Here is a 15884-nt window from a genome sequence, read left to right as displayed (position 1 = left end):
AGGCATGTACCCTGACTGGGAATCGAACTGTAACCTCCTGGTTCATGGGTCCATGCTCAACCACTGAACCACACCAGCCGGGCCGGAGTCTAAGGCTGGATTCCACCTGCGCTAAGGGGATCTCCCACCACCGCTGAGCGTGTATTGGGTGACGTCGCAGGGGTGGAAAGGGGCGGAGGCTGTGCGCCCAGATGGGGCGTGAACTCTGGGAGGCGGGCTGAGCTCTAGCCAATGGGCTGAGAGGTTTGAAGAGAAGGGGCGGGGCTTCCTTCGGCCAATAGGCAGACGCTCTATGCCGCTTAGCCCCGTCTCGCTGGTCCCAGAAGGCGCCGGGTTTCCCAAGATGGCGGCCGACGTGTCCGTTACTCACCGGCCCCCGCTGAGCCCGGAGCCTGGGGCCGAGGCTGAAGCTGACGATGCCCCAGAGCGCCGGTCGCCCGAAGAAGAACTGCAGCCGCTAGATCCAGAGGAGATCGGGAAACGCTTGGAACACACCGAGCGCCAGTTCCGTAACCGCCGCAAGATACTGATCCGGGGCCTCCCGGGGGACGTGACCAACCAGGTATGGGGGGGCGGTGTGGAAGCGTGGCGGGAAATACCACCGTGCGCGTGCGCGGGGGGAACCAGGCAACAGCGACGCTCGCGTGCCCGGGTGTAAGGGGGCTTGGGCGGGAGAGTCCCAACGCAGGATCCGTGAGGGTTTGGGAGGGGCCAAGGGCGGATTTTTGCGGGGGGTTGGGGGGGGGCGGCGATGGAGGGAGAAACCAACTTTGGACCGAGGGAGGATGTTGTTAAGGGCCACCACAGGCTTGGAAGAGAACTAGTGATTGAAGCGGGCAGGCAGCTTTGGCCCAGTTGGGGGATTGTGAATGGGCAGCTAGACTGGGACCGCGGGAGTAGAGACGCCAGTTGCTCCCTGCTCTGATTGCGTCTATCCTCATTCCCCTCTACCATGCAGTGGCGAGACCTCACAGCCAGAAAAGTTCAGGGTTGGCTAGAGCACGGTTTATTAACTCCTCTTAGAGAGAGATCGGAAGTTGTAGCAGCTCCTGGGATCTTTCTTCTCACAAAGCCCCAGAATTTCCTTGGAAAAAGGGGGTCTCCTGCTCCCAGCCCACAGACCTTCAAGAAAGGAGGGGCCAGTGTTCTGGCCAGGGGTGCTCTTCTCTTGGGGCCTCCCGGCGCAGGGCTTCCCATTGCTCTTTGGACCCAAGGAGATTGCATCTGGTATGCCCTGCCCTGTGGTAGTGGGACGGGCACGCTCTTCCTGTTGCTCAGAATTCCTCCTTTCTGGGCCACCAACACCCTCGCTGTAGGTGGGCACATGGCTGGTAGGGCCACCAAAGTGTTGGGAGGGCGTGACCCGGGAACAGTCCTGGAGCAAGCACCACTAAGCATGGTCTGGTTTATTTCTAGAGTCAGCCCTCCTCCTAGCACCTGCCATCTCTTAGCTGGGAACACACTGTCTCTCCTGCAGGGCGCACAGTGTAGCTGGCACAAGTAGGCCGTAGAGCCTCGCCCCCGAAGTTGGCTTGCAAGAAGGCGGCGGTGTCAGCAGGAGGGAATTGGGAAGCACAGGAAGCCACCCAGTGTGGGCTTCACGTATACAGGGTCCGCAGACAGGTGCCTCTGGGTGGCATTCCTGCTGCCGCCTTGACCTTCACCCCATCTGCAAAATGGGTTTGTTAATACCTAATTTGTAATGTTTTTGAAAAGAGTCAGGCTTCCAATTGAGAGTCAGTCATGTTAGACCAGCGGTTGCCAACCTTTTGGACCTCAGACCACCAGTAGTCCCCGGACCACCGTTTGGCGACCACTGGGTTAAACAACTTCCTTGAGGGCATAAGGCAGAGCTAGGTCCTGAACTCGGACGCACCTGACTCTCTTAAGAGTATTTTGTGTGGGTTAAGAACATGGGAGCTGCAATTAGACTTTGAATCCCGGCTCTGCCAGGTGTGGCCTCAATGGCTTTGGGCAAGTAACTGCTCTGAGTTGAGTTTCCTCCTTCGTTAAGTGGGGAGTAGAATTGACCGGCTTTTGTAGCTGTTCCATGTGAAGGTTGCACTGGATTGCTTCCTTCAGCCCCTGGTGACTCCCCGTCCTTTGGCTTCTGTCTTCGCAGGAAGTGCACGACCTGCTCAGCGACTATGAGCTCAAGTACTGTTTCGTGGACAGATACAAAGGGACAGGTTTGTGGGGCTGTGGGGCGGGCTAGCGGCAAGGGGTGACAGTCCCTGGAGCTGGGTGCTTTCTGGCCTGGCATCTCCTCTCCTGAATTTTGGGCTCCACATCCCCTAGGCCAGCACAAGACAGACTGTTGCCCAATCTTTCCTGGAAGCTCATTGATACTCCTGTTCTTCCTCCAGCTGCTCGGCCAGATACCTGAGCATCGGGCTTCCCTACTTCCCACACCATACCCCCAGCCACAGTCACCTAGGCCTGTCCGGTCTATTCCAAAACCTCCAGAACAATTGGTGCCCCTCCATCTTTGTCAAGATGGCAGTCTCCCTCTGCTCTCTCCATGACTTCACACTCCTACTTGTCCTCTCCCAGGGAGCCAGGATCTATCACATTTGATCAGTTGATTGCAAATCTGATCAAGCATAATTCTAGCTCTCCAGTGGGCTCAGTGGTTGAGCACTGACCCATGAACCAAGAATTCGATTCCTGGTCAGGACACGTGTCCGGGTTGCTAACCAGTAGGGGGTGTGCAGGAGGCAGCAGATCAATGATTCTCTCTCATTACTGATGTTTCTATTTCTCTCTCCTCTCTCTGAAATGAATTTTAAAAATCAAACATATAAAAACAAAACAAAAAAACCTAACCCTAACCTGGTTGTTTTTCTCTCCTCAAAACCTGTCTGAGCCTCCTCTTGACACCATCCTTGCCGCCTCCTTATTCCCTCTGCCACTGTTCTTGGCTGTCCCCTCGTCTGTCCAGTGGAGGCAGGCAGCTCCTCCACAGAGCCTGAGTGCCTCTCCCCCTCACTCTGGGCTGTTACTGCTGGCTCCCTCACCTGCCTCCTGCTCTGAGTGTCATCTCCATGGAAACAGGGACATGTCTTGTTAGCCTTGCACCCCCCACCTTGTGGGAGCCCCTCGGTGGGTATCTGTGTCCTCCCTCTAGGCCTTGTGCTTGCAATCTGTAACTTGGGTGAGAAGCAGGTGAGGATGGGGACCCTGGAGACCTACCTGAAGGGCTAGGGTAGTGGTTAAGATCTTGGGTCCTGGAGACAAATAGACCTGGGTTCAAATCCTGGTCTGTCCTCAGTTGGAGGCCATAGGTAAGTGATTCACCCTTCCTGAGCCTCAGTTTCCTCACCAACAAATTGCTATGACCTGCTTTGGTTAGCCACAGGTAAAACATTAAAATAGCTAAAAAGGCTGTAGGTATCTGGCACCCAGTAGATACTTAGTAAACACTGGCAAGGGCAACAAGTCAGAATTGTTTACTTAGTACCTCTTATGTGTATATGCCAGGTATTGAGGTTCCAGAGGTTAAGTGACTCTCATTAATAGTGTTTTTCAAAAAAATGTTTATTGGATACCAGTGTATACTGGGACACAGGACACAGCTGTGAACCAAACAGCGGTGGTCTAGTCTGGGGGAGGAGGTCATTCACACAACTGCAGGCGTGAAGGTGAAGTGGTCATAGGACTAGAGGCTACTGGATGCTGTGGGAGCCCAGAGCTGTGATCTGCAACAGGAGCAGTCAGGGAAGGCTTCCTGGGGGAAGTGATGTTTGCAATCAGGTTGAAGGGTGGATCAGGATTAACCAGGTGAAGAAGGGGAGGTCAGTGTCCCAGGGAAGTGTAGATGCAAAGGCCTGAGCGGGCATGTGCCTAGCATAGTCCAGGAAATAGCAGCAAGAGATGGGAGAGGAGGTTAGTAAAGCCATGGGGTCGGCCACATAGGCTTTCTTGTCCCCTGCAGTGAGAAGCCCCTGGATAAGGCATGGCACATTCTGATAATCATTTTGAAAAGCTAGCTATTGGCTGGACAGAAAACCAGGAGAGGCAGCAGGACTAAGGCTTAGGCCAGGGCTCAGACATGAGAAGTAGAGAGATGTTGGCCTAGAAAGGTGGTGAGGACGGGGTGAGAATGGGATTGTGGAGTCTGTCTGCTTGGGTTCAAGTCTAGGCTCCTCCACCCCATTAAGGGTGCCGCTGCTCTGCACTTATTTCCTTGCTGGCACAATGGTGGTTATGAGGAATAAGTTACATCCATTTAACAGATGGGGAAACTGAGACCCCCACAGCCACTTAGGCTGGAGTTGAAACCAGGCTCTAGTGACCACATGCTTGACCAGTACTCTCTGTGTCATCCAAGTTACTCACCTATGCCTTTTGTGTCACCTAGCCAGGTGCACAGTATATAAGAGGACAGGTGAGCTCCTGAGTAGGTTGAGAACAGGGCTAGGGGGTGAGGGCAGGAAGCAGGCCTCCTGGCGGTAGAAGACACCTGCACGAGTTGCTCAAAGCTAGCCACTATCTAGTCCACTGGGGCCTGAGGTGTCTTAGTTGGTCAGATTCTGAGATCACACAAGCAGTGGTTCTCACCCTTTCTAATGCCATGACCCTTTAATACAGTTCCTCCTGTTGTGGTGACCCCCAGCCATAAAATGATTTTTGTTGCTACTTCATAACTAATTTTGCTACTGTTAATGAATCACAATGTAAATGTCTGTGTTTTCCGATGGTCTTAGGCTCTACAGCAGCAGGGTCGCGACCCACAGGTTGAGAACCGCTAGCAGGGTCGCCTAAGACCATCGGAAAACACAGATATTTACATTACGGTTCATTAACAGTAGCAAGATTAGTTATGAAGTAGCAACGAAAATCATTTTATGGCTGGGGGTCACCACAACAGGAGGAACTGTATTTTTTAAAAATATATATTTTATTGATTTTCCAGAGAGGAAGGGAGAGAGATAGAGAGCTAGAAACATGGATGAGAGAGAAGCATCGACCAGCTGCCTCCTGCACACCCCCTACTGGGGATGTGCCTGCAACCAAGGCACATGTCCCTGACCGGAATCGAACCTGTGACCCTTCAGTCTGCAGGCTGACGCTCTATCCACTGAGCCAAACAGGTTTCAGCAGGAGGAACTGTATTAAAGGGTCACGGCATTAGAAAGGTTGAGAACCATGCCGAAACCGGTCTGGCTCAGTGGATAGAGCGTCGGCCTGCAGACTGAAAAGTCCCAGGTTCGATTCCGGTCAAGGGCATGTACATTGGTTGTGGGCACATCCCTAGTGGGGGGTGTGTAGGAGGCAGCTGGTCGACGCTTCTCTCTCGTTGATATTTCTAGCTCTCTATTCCTCTCCCTTCCTCTCTGGAAAATCAATAAAAATATATTTATAAATAAATAAATAGGTTGAGAACCACTGGTTTAGAGAGAAGTAAGGGCGAGCAGCCATGGGGTCGAGGGGCAGGCCCTCCAGGACCCCTCTGATCCGCTCCCCCTCCTGCCGCAGCCTTTGTGACCCTGCTGAACGGGGAGCAGGCCGAGGCCGCCATCAGCACCTTCCACCAGAGCAGCCTGCGGGAGCGCGAGCTGTCTGTGCAGCTGCAGCCCACTGATGCCTTGCTGTGCGTGGCCAACCTGCCCCCCAGCCTCACCCAGCAGCAGTTCGAGGAGCTGGTGCGGCCCTTCGGCAGCCTGGAGCGCTGCTTCCTGGTCTATAGCGAGCGCACTGGCCATTCCAAGGGCTATGGCTTTGCCGAGTACATGAAGAAGGACTCGGCTGCCCGTGCCAAATCGGACCTGCTGGGCAAGCCGCTGGGCACGCGCACCCTCTACGTGCACTGGACGGATGCAGGACAGCTGACCCCCGCCCTGCTCCACTCCCGCTGCCTCTGTGTTGACCGCCTGCCCCCTGGCTTCAGTGACGTGGACGCCCTGCGGCAGGCTCTGTCGGCTGTCCATACACCAACCTTCTGCCAGGTGAGCTTGCTCCTGGCGTGGGAACCTGGGGAGCAGTTGCCAGGCCTGGAGCACCTGGGAGGGGTCCTTTGGGTTCACCTGCCCTCCCCAATCTCCTGGATCTCTTTTCAGTGAAGTGTTGATGTTGCCATTTTGAATGGGGTCTCGTTAGGCCATTTGGTGCTCAGATAGGAGCCAAGTGGCCGGGGTTCAAATCCCTGCACTCCCTCTAGTGACTGGTTTAACCTCGCTGGCCTCTCCCCATGTGAAGTGCAGGTGAGGCTGCCTTTGTGAAAGCTGGGCCAAAGCTTGTTCACCCTCATTCACTTTCACTCCTGCACTCGTTAGCTATCTCTTGAACGCCTACTGGGTCCCAGGCCCAGCAGTGAGGAGACTGCTCGGGAGGAGCCCATAGTCTGTTTAGCTTGAGGTCAGAAAATGGTTTGACCAGACTCATTTTGAGATTCAGTGTTCACACATTGGTTAACAAAACAATCCTTGGTTCATCCAAATCACATTTGTCAGGCACTTCTGTATGTGTGCCCGGGACAAGCACGGTGGGGTGAGAATAGGCCAGGCCAGATGGACTTGCCCTCCTCCCCCTCCCCCAAGGCAGACGTTCCTTTAGCACTCACTGGATTCTGAGCACGTTATTGCAGTCCCTTTATCCGTAAGCGGTATAATCCCCATTTTCAGGTGGGGACACTGAGGCACAGAGGGGTCAAGTCACATGCCCCAGGTTATGCAGCCAGGACATGGTAGAAGGAGGATTGGAACACTGCAGCCTGACTCCAGAGCCCCAGGCAGCCTAGAGGAAGCTGATACCTGAGTCAGACCCCAGCTCTGTGGCGTTAGGTGGGGCCCACTTCTCCTGAATGAGTGGGTTCTAGGACCTGGGGAGTGGGACATCTGTAGGAACTCCTCTCCTTGCTCTCTCAGCATTCATTCATGCTCCTGCACCTCCTGTGTGTTAGGTCCTGGGTGGGGCTCAGGGCATAGATGAATTCGTTCAAGGGCCACTTCCTCATGTGGAGGTTGAGGTTGGCAAGAACAACAAGTTCTCTCTGTGAGCCTCAGTTTCCCCATCTGGTTGCCCTTTAACCCTCTGAGTCTCTATTCATCTGTGATTGTGAGGAGATGTGTATCCCGGCCTTGGTATGGGGCCTGGCCAGAGATGGGCTCTTCTTGATCCATTCATTGCTGTACCTACATTGGTTTGGTTTTTCCATTCATTCTGTCTTGGGCATCTTTCTGTGTTCAGACATGAGCGTTTTCTCATTCCCTTTGCAGCGGTGCCATATTCCATTTTATGGACTCTGTACCATTCCCTACTGGTAGACATTGGGTTGGTCCCAAACCACACTACGTCAGTCAGAACCTAGAGAAATGATATTAGCTCTTGGGACAGCCATCGCCATGCTGAGGTGGCCAGTCTTATTAAGGGTATCAGCTTTGCCTTGCTTGATCCCAGCTCCAGCAATATGGCCTGGGCAAGGGACTGCCACTCTCAGAGCCTCAGTTTTCTCATCTGCAAAGTGGGCATGCTGACAGTGCCTGCATCTGGACACAGTGAAGAGCCCAGCTCTCACCCAGTATCTGCTTTCCCTGGCATAGTCCCTACCCACAATTCCAGCACCCGAAATACCGGGAAAACCAAGAGGTCTGCAGCAGAGAGCTACTGTGGGGCTGTCCATGGCCTTTCTCTTTGTGTCTTGATGCAGAGCTATTTGCATTTGATTTTCAGGGTGCCCTGGACCCTACTGGAGTGACTGATATGTAATATATAATATATGTGGTATTCTCCCTTTCTGATTTCCTAAAAATTCTCAGTCTGGGAACACATCTGGCCCAAGGGCCTGGAGGAGGAGCTGAAAGCCTAAAGTACCAAATGGCTGCAGTCAAGGGGGGTGGACAGGTCTCCCTCGTCCGCTATGATGACACCTCTGTTCCCTGTGACTCACTGGCTGTTCCCTTTCTCCACCAGCCTGAGCTCAGAGGCCACCTGCTTTGCCCCCATGCTGTGTGCCTTCCCAGCCCTGGTGCGGTGTCCTTGGCCTGAGGCTCCTGATTTGGTGGTGCTCCAAAGCCACCCACCTGCCTCTCTTCCAGCAGCCCCTCCTCCCCGCCCTGCAACCTTGCTTCCTATGCTCGGGAATCTCAAAGTCCCAAAGTGACACTGGCATGAAGCCCAAGGAAGTTGATCCCTATGAGACGGGTTGCAGCGTCGTCCTCCCACCAGCTGTGCGACTTTGAGCATATGACTTCTCTGAGCCTCAGTTGTTCCCTCTGAAAAATGGGTAGGATGCAGCTTCTCCCAGCCATGGGGAAGATTCAGTGAGCTAATGAACAGGGCCCAGAACAGTGCCAGGCCCAAAAATCTACCCTATCTGGCGGGGTGAGGTCTCTCTTAATAGGGATCCATGCCTGGTCACAGTTGTCACTCTATGTGAGAGTGGTCACTGTCCCCCTGGCACTCATCTTCACCTCCCCCCCTCACCAGCTGGCGTACGGCCAGGATGGGCAGCTGAAGGGCTTCGCTGTGCTGGAGTATGAGACTGCCGAGATGGCTGAAGAGGTGCAGCAGGAGGCAGACGGCCTGGCCCTGGGGGGCAGCCACCTGCGCATTTCCTTCTGTGCCCCAGGGCCCCCTGGCCGCAGCATGCTGGCTGCGCTCATCGCTGCCCAGGCCACGGTGAGTGTGTGCCCAGGGAGTGGGACTGGGATACCGGGAGGCCGGGCTGTCCTCCCCTGAGAAATCAGGGCTCTTGGCGGTCGCCACTCAGGTTCTGGGGGCGATAAGGAAGGATGAGGCCTCACCTCTGAGGCTTGGCAGGGCTCTGAACCACCATCCTTTTCTCTCCTCAGGCCCTCAATCGGGGCAAAGGGCTCCTGCCTGAACCCAATATCCTGCAGCTGCTCAACAACCTGGGGCCTTCCGCCTCCCTCCAGCTGCTGCTCAATCCCCTGCTTCACAGCAACTCAGGAGGCAAACAGGGTAAGGCGTGTCAGGTGAACTGGGTGGGGCACTGTGGGGACCGGTCCCCAGCCTCTCAGAGCCAGACATCTCCCAGGGATTGTTCCCATCTGAGCTCCCTGTGACAAGAGCCCCATGTGCAGGAGCTGGGTTAAGAACAGAGGTCCCCTGCATGCGGTCATAGGTGGGAGCATTGCAGCCTGCAGTGAGGCAAGGCGATGGGAAAGGGGCCGTCCTCTCCCAGGGCACTCTCCCTTCCCAGGCCCTTCCTTTGGGCTGTTCACTTGCTCTCTCATGGCTTCAGGCGCAGGGCTGCCTCTGAATTGCAGAGGGGGGCTTCCATCCAGGCATCACCGCCCATTTCCCTGGTCTCCCTCCAGGTCTCCTGGGTGCCCCCCCAGCCATGCCACTGCTCAGTGGGCCTGCCCTGTCCACGGCGCTGCTGCAGCTGGCCCTGCAAACCCAGGGTCAGAAGGTAAACGGGTGTGGGCCCCAGGTTCCCTCCTCACTCACACGTGCTGCCACAGCCCTTTCCCTTTCAGTTTCAAACACTACTCATACCTGGGGCTCGCCTTTGGGGTTGTGGGCCATCTGGCTGTGTCCCTGGTGCTTTATGGGGCCTGACCTGTCACAGGTGCTCAGGACTCAGTTTGGGGAAGAAAGACCTGGCCCCACCAGGGAATAGATGGCCTTTCACCCCCACTCACTCACGCAAAAACACAAAAATAGACACATACACACAAATATACACACCGTACCACTTCAGTGCACACAGGGAGACACATGCAAAAACTGATATACATGGAGACACATATACACCCAAAAATAGACACACAGAGACCACACCTTAGAGCACGCACACACACCTCACATAGATGGATGCAGACAAATAGAACACACATGTACTACCCTGTCTGGTTTGATTCACTGGGGCCGTGTCAGTGGCAGGAGTATGTCCGATGATAGCTGGCAGTGTGAAGTTGTGTGCTTGGACTTTGGTGTGCCTGACTGACTGAATCCATGTGTAGTGAAGAATGACTCCTTCCGTGATCAAAGAGGCTGGGTGTGGGGTGGTGGGTGCCAAAGGATTGTCACGGTGTGTGTGTGTGATACTAACGCTGGAGTGGTAGGCCCCCGACTACTGAGTGTTTGGTCCATGTTCCTGGGTCTCAGGTGGGTCTTGGCATGCAGGAGGTCCTTGGGGACCACTAGCTGGCCAGAAGGATGATGGCCAGGGTGTCACAGACATTGGGGGGCCCGTGAACACGTGGGCTAGAATCTGGGTGTGCTGGGCATTGAGACCCTTGGCAATAGCTGTCTGCTGCTAAGGCCACACTGCCCCCATCACCAGCTGATTGCTCTCTGTCCCCAGAAGCCCGGGATCCTGGGAGACTCTCCCTTGGGCAACCTGCAGGCTGGTGCGCAGTCGGCCAACCACCTCCTTGGGGAGCTGTCTGCAGGTAACAGACCCTTCCCCTTGTCATCTCGCTGGGCCCATCTTGCTTCCCCTTTCCTTACTGGGCAGTACATTTCCAGTTGGCCTTGGGCAAGTGCCCTAACCTTTCTGGGTCTCAGTGTCTGTCAGCTGGGCGCCCACCTTATGGGAGAACCCTTGAGCATTCTGGGAGTTGATGTACTCAGAGGGCTTGCTCAGAGCCCAGTTCCTTGGCAGTTCACCCTGGTCCAAGAAAATGCGTTAGGACCCTGGAAGGAAGGGCCCCGTATGTTTGGGCCACTGACATTCTTCTCTCTGTAGGAGGGGGCCTGCCCCCAGAGCTGCCACCCCGGCGAGGGAAGCCACCACCCCTGCTCCCGCCACTGCTTGGTCCTTCCGGAGGGGACCGAGAACCCATGGGCCTGGGTCCCCCAGCAGCCCAGCTCACTACACCCCCTGCCCCCGTGGGCCTCCTAGGCTCTGGCCTCAGAGGCCTACAGAAAGAGAGCGGGCCTCTGCCAACACCGCCCGGGGTAAGGTCCTGTCCTGCTCCCAGCACCGTTCCAGTCTCCTGCCCTGCGACGTTTCCCGTCAGGAACCCTCTCGAATCCAGCCCTCTCGCCACAGGTCTCACTGTTGGGGGAGCCCCCCAAGGACTTCCGGATCCCCCTGAACCCTTACCTGAACCTACACAGCCTGCTCCCTGCCAGCAATCTGGCGAGTAAGGAGGCCCGGGGCTGGGGAGGCGCCGGGAGAAGCCACCGCCCAGCTGAGGGCCCCCTGCCTAACCCCCCAGTCCCCAGAGGTGGAGGTGGTGGAGGCGGCGGCGGCAGCAAAGCCTTCCAGCTCAAGTCCCGCCTGCTCAGCCCCCTCCCCAGCACGCGCCTGCCTCCCGAACCAGGGCTTCCTGACAGCTATGGCTTCGACTACCCTTCGGTGAGTATCTTTGTGCCCTGTTGTCAGCCCTCCTGAGGGCTGGCTCTTGTGGCCCTTTGTCCCCTGGGAGCAAGTCATTCTCCAAACCAGTATTTCTCTAGGACTGACACTGCCAGGCCAAGCACTGTGACAGCAGGGAACATGCCAGACACAGTCCTTGCCCTTCAGTCTTGACTGTTTCTGCACATCGGGCATTGCTTCCTGTCTGTCTTTCTCCCAAGAGGCTGTAGGCTGTACTTCTGCATCCCTTAGAGATGGGACTCGGCTTCCTGTCTCTCTGCCCTTCTCTCGCCTCTCCCCTCTGAGGTTCCGGTCTCTGTCCCTGGGGAACTGTTCTTTCTTTGGCTCCAGCGGCTTCCAGGTCAGATGTTGCAGACTGGCCACTTGTGGGTCACCTGTGTTATGTGTGACCCACACTGTAATATAGAAAAATTAGTGGCCTGGTGCATGGATTCGTGCACATTGAAAGGAAATTTATTAGGAAAAATATTTTAATATTGCTATTTGCCCTTTCTCTATAAAATAGAAGTGTCAGAGATGAAAGAAAATTAATAAAATATATATGAAAATAATATATAAATTAATAAACAACATGACATAACAACAACGAGACATGACATAAAAACAACAAAAACATGATATAAAAACAAAAACACTACAAATAAAACCTAAAACAATATAAAAACAATGACTGATAAATGGATTAAACTTACTCTAATATCTCCCTGTATACCACATTAAGAGTAAAAGCACTTTCAGAGTGCTCGACTAATTTCCCTTGGGTTGAAGTATTTACAACTTTAATGTCACCATTCTTGGAACCTGAAAGAAAGCAACATATAACTGACCATGTCAGAAAAACGGGTTCAGGTAGGAATATTCCTACTTTTAACTGTAGATTGGTGCCAACGAGTGCTTTATATGTATTGCACTTGTGCAAGTCAACATTTTTTATTTATTTATTTATTTTTAAAATATATTTTATTGATTTTTTTACAGAGAGGAAGGGAGAGAGATAGAGAGCTAGAAACATCGATGAGACAGAAACATCGACCAGCTGCCTCTTGCACATCCCCCACTGGGGATGTGCCCGCAACCAATGTACATGCCCTTGGCCGGAATTGAACCCGGGACCTTTCAGTCCGCAGACAGATGCTCTACCGCTGAGCCAAACTGGTTTCTGCAAGTCAACATTTTTTAAAAATATGTATTTATTGTGTGTGTTTTTTTTACAGAGAGGAAGGGAGAGGAATAGAGTTAGAAACACAGATGAGAGAGAAACATCGGACAGCTGCCTCCTGCACACCTCCTACTGGGGATGTGCCCGCAACCAGGGTACAGGCCCTTGCCTGGAATCGAATCTGGGACCCTTGAGTCCGCAGGCCGATGCTCTATCCACTGAGCCAAACCAGTTAGGGTCGTGGTCGGCAAACTGCAGCTTGAGAACCACATGCAGCTCTTTGGCCCCTTGAGTGTGGCTCTTCCACAAAATACCAGGGCCTGAGCGAATCTATTTTGAAGAAGTGGCGTTAGAAGAAGTTTAAGTTCAAAAATTTGGCTCTCAAAAGAAATTTCAGTCGTTGTACTGTTGATTTTTGGCTCTGTTGATAATGAGTTTGCCAACCACTGGGTTAGGGCAACATTTATTTTTAAGTTGACAGTGCACATTTTATCAGATGGTTGGAAGGACTTATGGCCGGTCACTTAGCCTTTTATATATAAAAGAATAACAATTGATAGTGAAATCTATTTTAATAAAAACTGAAATAGACACTGATACCAACATATAAAAACTGCAAGCATTCACACAACTCTGATGCCCAGCTTGCCTCGAAAACTCCACACACCTGGCTCCAATGAGGCCACCTGACTTCACAGCAGTCATCTCTGGGTCTTAGGTGGAGCCAGCCCTGGGACAGCACATTCTGTCCCACTGCCCCACTCTACAGGCTGAGTTTCCCCTCTCAAACTTCCCTAATGATATATGTGCTGGAGAATTCAGCTAAGAGTGAGGTTGGTGCAGACCCCAACTCAACACACTTTCTCCCACTTTCATTCAGGACATGGGACCGAGGCGCCCCTTCTCCCACCCACGGGAGCCAGCCCTCGGGCCTCACGGACCCAGCCGACACAGAGTAAGCTGCCCTGTGAATCCCACCTTCCAGGTGTATCAGTTAGCTTTTGCTGCGCGAGTAGTCCCACCACATGTGGCTTAGAACAGCAAACGTTATTTCACACCAGTCTGTGGGGTGGCGGGTGGGTGGTTCTCTACACTCACCTTGCAGCTCAGCTGAGGTTTAACAGTGTACAGGACCTTAGTCATAGACCTGGTGGTCAATATGGTGGGAAATGGGCCTTGTCTAGGGGCCTCAGCTGGTGAGCTCCACGTGGAACTCGCCGGCCAGCTGGCCAGCCTGTGCACGTGGTGGTGATCTCAGGATTCCCTAGAGGCAGAAGGGAAGGCAGGCACTTCTGCTTGTGGCCAAAGTCCAGAGTCATCTAGGAGTGGTTTGCAAAAGTGGGTGGATACTGCAGTAGTCTGCCTCACTCAGCCTTCCCCCTCTCTGCAGATGTCCCCTCCACCCAGTGGCTTCAGCGAACGGAGTGGTGGAGGAGGCGGGGGATCCTTCTCTCACTTTTATTCGGGCTCGCCCACTTCCTACTTCACCAGCGGCCTGCAGGCTGGCCTCAAGCAAAGCCACCTTAACAAGGTGAGGAGCCGCCCCCAGCCCAGCACAGGTTCCCAGGGACAGCCAGGATGCCAGGGGTCTCTGTGAGCCTCGGTGCCTAGGTAATGGCTAGGTGGTGGCAGGGATCCGTTTTGCTTAGAGCCAAGGCGAATCAGAACAGCCCTCCTGCACCTGTGTGTGTAGCACCTGGTGCTGCCCAGCCTTCTGAGCCTCCACTTAGTTTCCCAGAAGCCAGGGGTTGGGTGGTATTAGCCCCAGTTGATGGATGAAAAAACGGAAGCTCAGAGACAGGGCTAATTTGTCGTCGTTCCCACCCCCACCCACCAGTCATGGCTAGTAAGCAGCGGAGGCATGATTTGAACCGGAAGTCCTGACCTTTGCTCTGGGGGATTTTTTTATCCCATCTCCCATTTCTGCCAGGCGGTTGGTTCCTCTCCACTGGGCTCCGGAGAAGGGCTCCTGGGCCTGGGCCCTGGGCCCAATGGCCATAGCCACCTACTGAAGGTACGGGCAAGGGTTGAGGGCACACACAGCGGGGAATGGCGACCCCCAGGTGGCCCCTGACTCGCTACCCCCTCTCCTCTGTTTCTAGACACCGCTGGGTGGCCAGAAACGCAGCTTTGCCCACCTGCTGCCCTCACCAGAGCCCAGCCCAGAAGGCAGCTATGTGGGACAGCACTCCCAAGGCCTTGGTGGCCATTATGCAGATTCGTACCTGAAGCGCAAGAGGATTTTCTAAGGGGCTAGTGCCAGAGATGCTCCAGGGCCTGCACCAAATCGCTTTTGGGTTTTCTGGTGTTTTGTGTTTTTGTTTGTTTTTTCCTTTCAGTAATAGAAAATCTCTGAAAGACTTTGCTGACCAACCAGCTGGAGCCCAAGGAGTGTGGGAGAGTTTGGGGGCTACTCTGCATCTCTGGTCTGCTCCTAGCACGGAAACCCTGCAGCCTTAAGAGAGCAGGCTGGGCCCCTTTCTGCCTTCCCTGTGTCTGCCGGCATCGGCCTCTGGGAGCCTGCTCCTGCCTCGTCGCTCCTGAATCTTGGCCTTTCGAGTGCCTTGGAGGTTTCCCTGACCTCCCGTGAGGATCAGAGACTATCCCCCTTTTTTAACTTTGACAATTGACTTTCATTTCCTTTTCTAATTTTTATTATTTTTTAAATAATGCAGAACCACCCCCAGGTCTTATACCTGCAAGTTTCAACATGTCTGTGCCTCCATTCCACACTCTTCAGTTTGAAATGGCTCAGCTCTTTTCTCTTTCTCCCATGTCTGTTGCAGGCATGGTGGCCTCCTGCCCCTGCCTGCCCAGTCTGGCCTGTGCTCCAGCTCTGGGTGCCCTGCTCCCTGCCACAGTCCCCTTGCCTTCTGATGCCTTAAAGCAGGGCTCCAAACCCACTGGCCAGAGCCTTTCAGACGTCAAGCTCTGGAAGCTTGACTCAGGACCAAACAGCTCTGGCCTGGGGATTGGATCCCTCTACCCAGGGCCCCCACCCTGGGGACAGTAGAAGGCCAAAGCCTTGGCCTTAGCAAACCAACTCCACCATTCCTCTGCCCAGGCCCAGCTGCAGCGACAGGCTTTCTCTGCCCGCTGCAACCAGTCCCCCTGCGCTTTGTCTATGGGAGTCCGGCACTGTGCACCTCACTGACCCTCTGCTGACTCCCCCACGTTGAAGATGAGCTTCACCTCCATCCCTGGCCAGGTCACTGGAGCTGGCCTCCCCTTGGACCATTGCTGGAATCACACAACTCCATGCAGATCAACTCTGCCCCTGCCCACCAGCAGGACCTGTTGGCCTGAAGTGACCCTGGGCCCTGCCCCTGGCCAACTAGGCCACAGCTTCCTTCTTACTCTGGGGGTCCCCCTCCTCTCACAAAGACATTTGCTCAATTAAAGTTTGTAAGTAAATGGTTTTAAAGAAAGCAG

General features: G+C 54.2%; 1 protein-coding gene across 11 annotated transcripts; it reads left to right on the top strand.

Annotated features, from left to right (window-relative positions):
• Positions 1-40: 40 nt before the first annotated feature.
• On the top strand, positions 41-15880 carry RAVER1 (ribonucleoprotein, PTB binding 1). Of its 11 annotated transcripts, none has more exons than XM_036459568.2 (13): positions 54-562; positions 2123-2189; positions 5479-5948; positions 8428-8619; positions 8793-8922; positions 9206-9376; positions 10277-10361; positions 10658-10869; positions 10950-11272; positions 13333-13407; positions 13843-13983; positions 14383-14466; positions 14555-15880. In XM_036459568.2, the coding sequence occupies exons 1-13, from the start codon at positions 293-295 to the stop codon at positions 14699-14701; spliced, it is 2367 nt and encodes a 788-aa protein (XP_036315461.2). In that variant the 5' UTR covers positions 54-292; the 3' UTR covers positions 14702-15880. The 11 variants fall into 11 exon arrangements, with proteins under 11 accessions (XP_036315469.2, XP_036315467.2, XP_036315466.2 ...); XM_036459567.2 differs by having other exon boundaries at positions 59-562; positions 10274-10361; XM_036459571.2 differs by having other exon boundaries at positions 83-562; positions 9282-9376; positions 10964-11272.
• The last annotated feature ends 4 nt before the right edge of the window (positions 15881-15884 follow it).

The sequence above is a fragment of the Pipistrellus kuhlii genome, unplaced genomic scaffold (genome assembly GCF_014108245.1).
Source record: "Pipistrellus kuhlii isolate mPipKuh1 unplaced genomic scaffold, mPipKuh1.p scaffold_m20_p_30, whole genome shotgun sequence".
Taxonomy (NCBI): Eukaryota; Metazoa; Chordata; class Mammalia; order Chiroptera; family Vespertilionidae; genus Pipistrellus; species Pipistrellus kuhlii.
The sequence above is the reverse complement of the archived record's forward strand: the minus strand, read 5'-3'. Positions and strand labels throughout refer to the sequence as shown.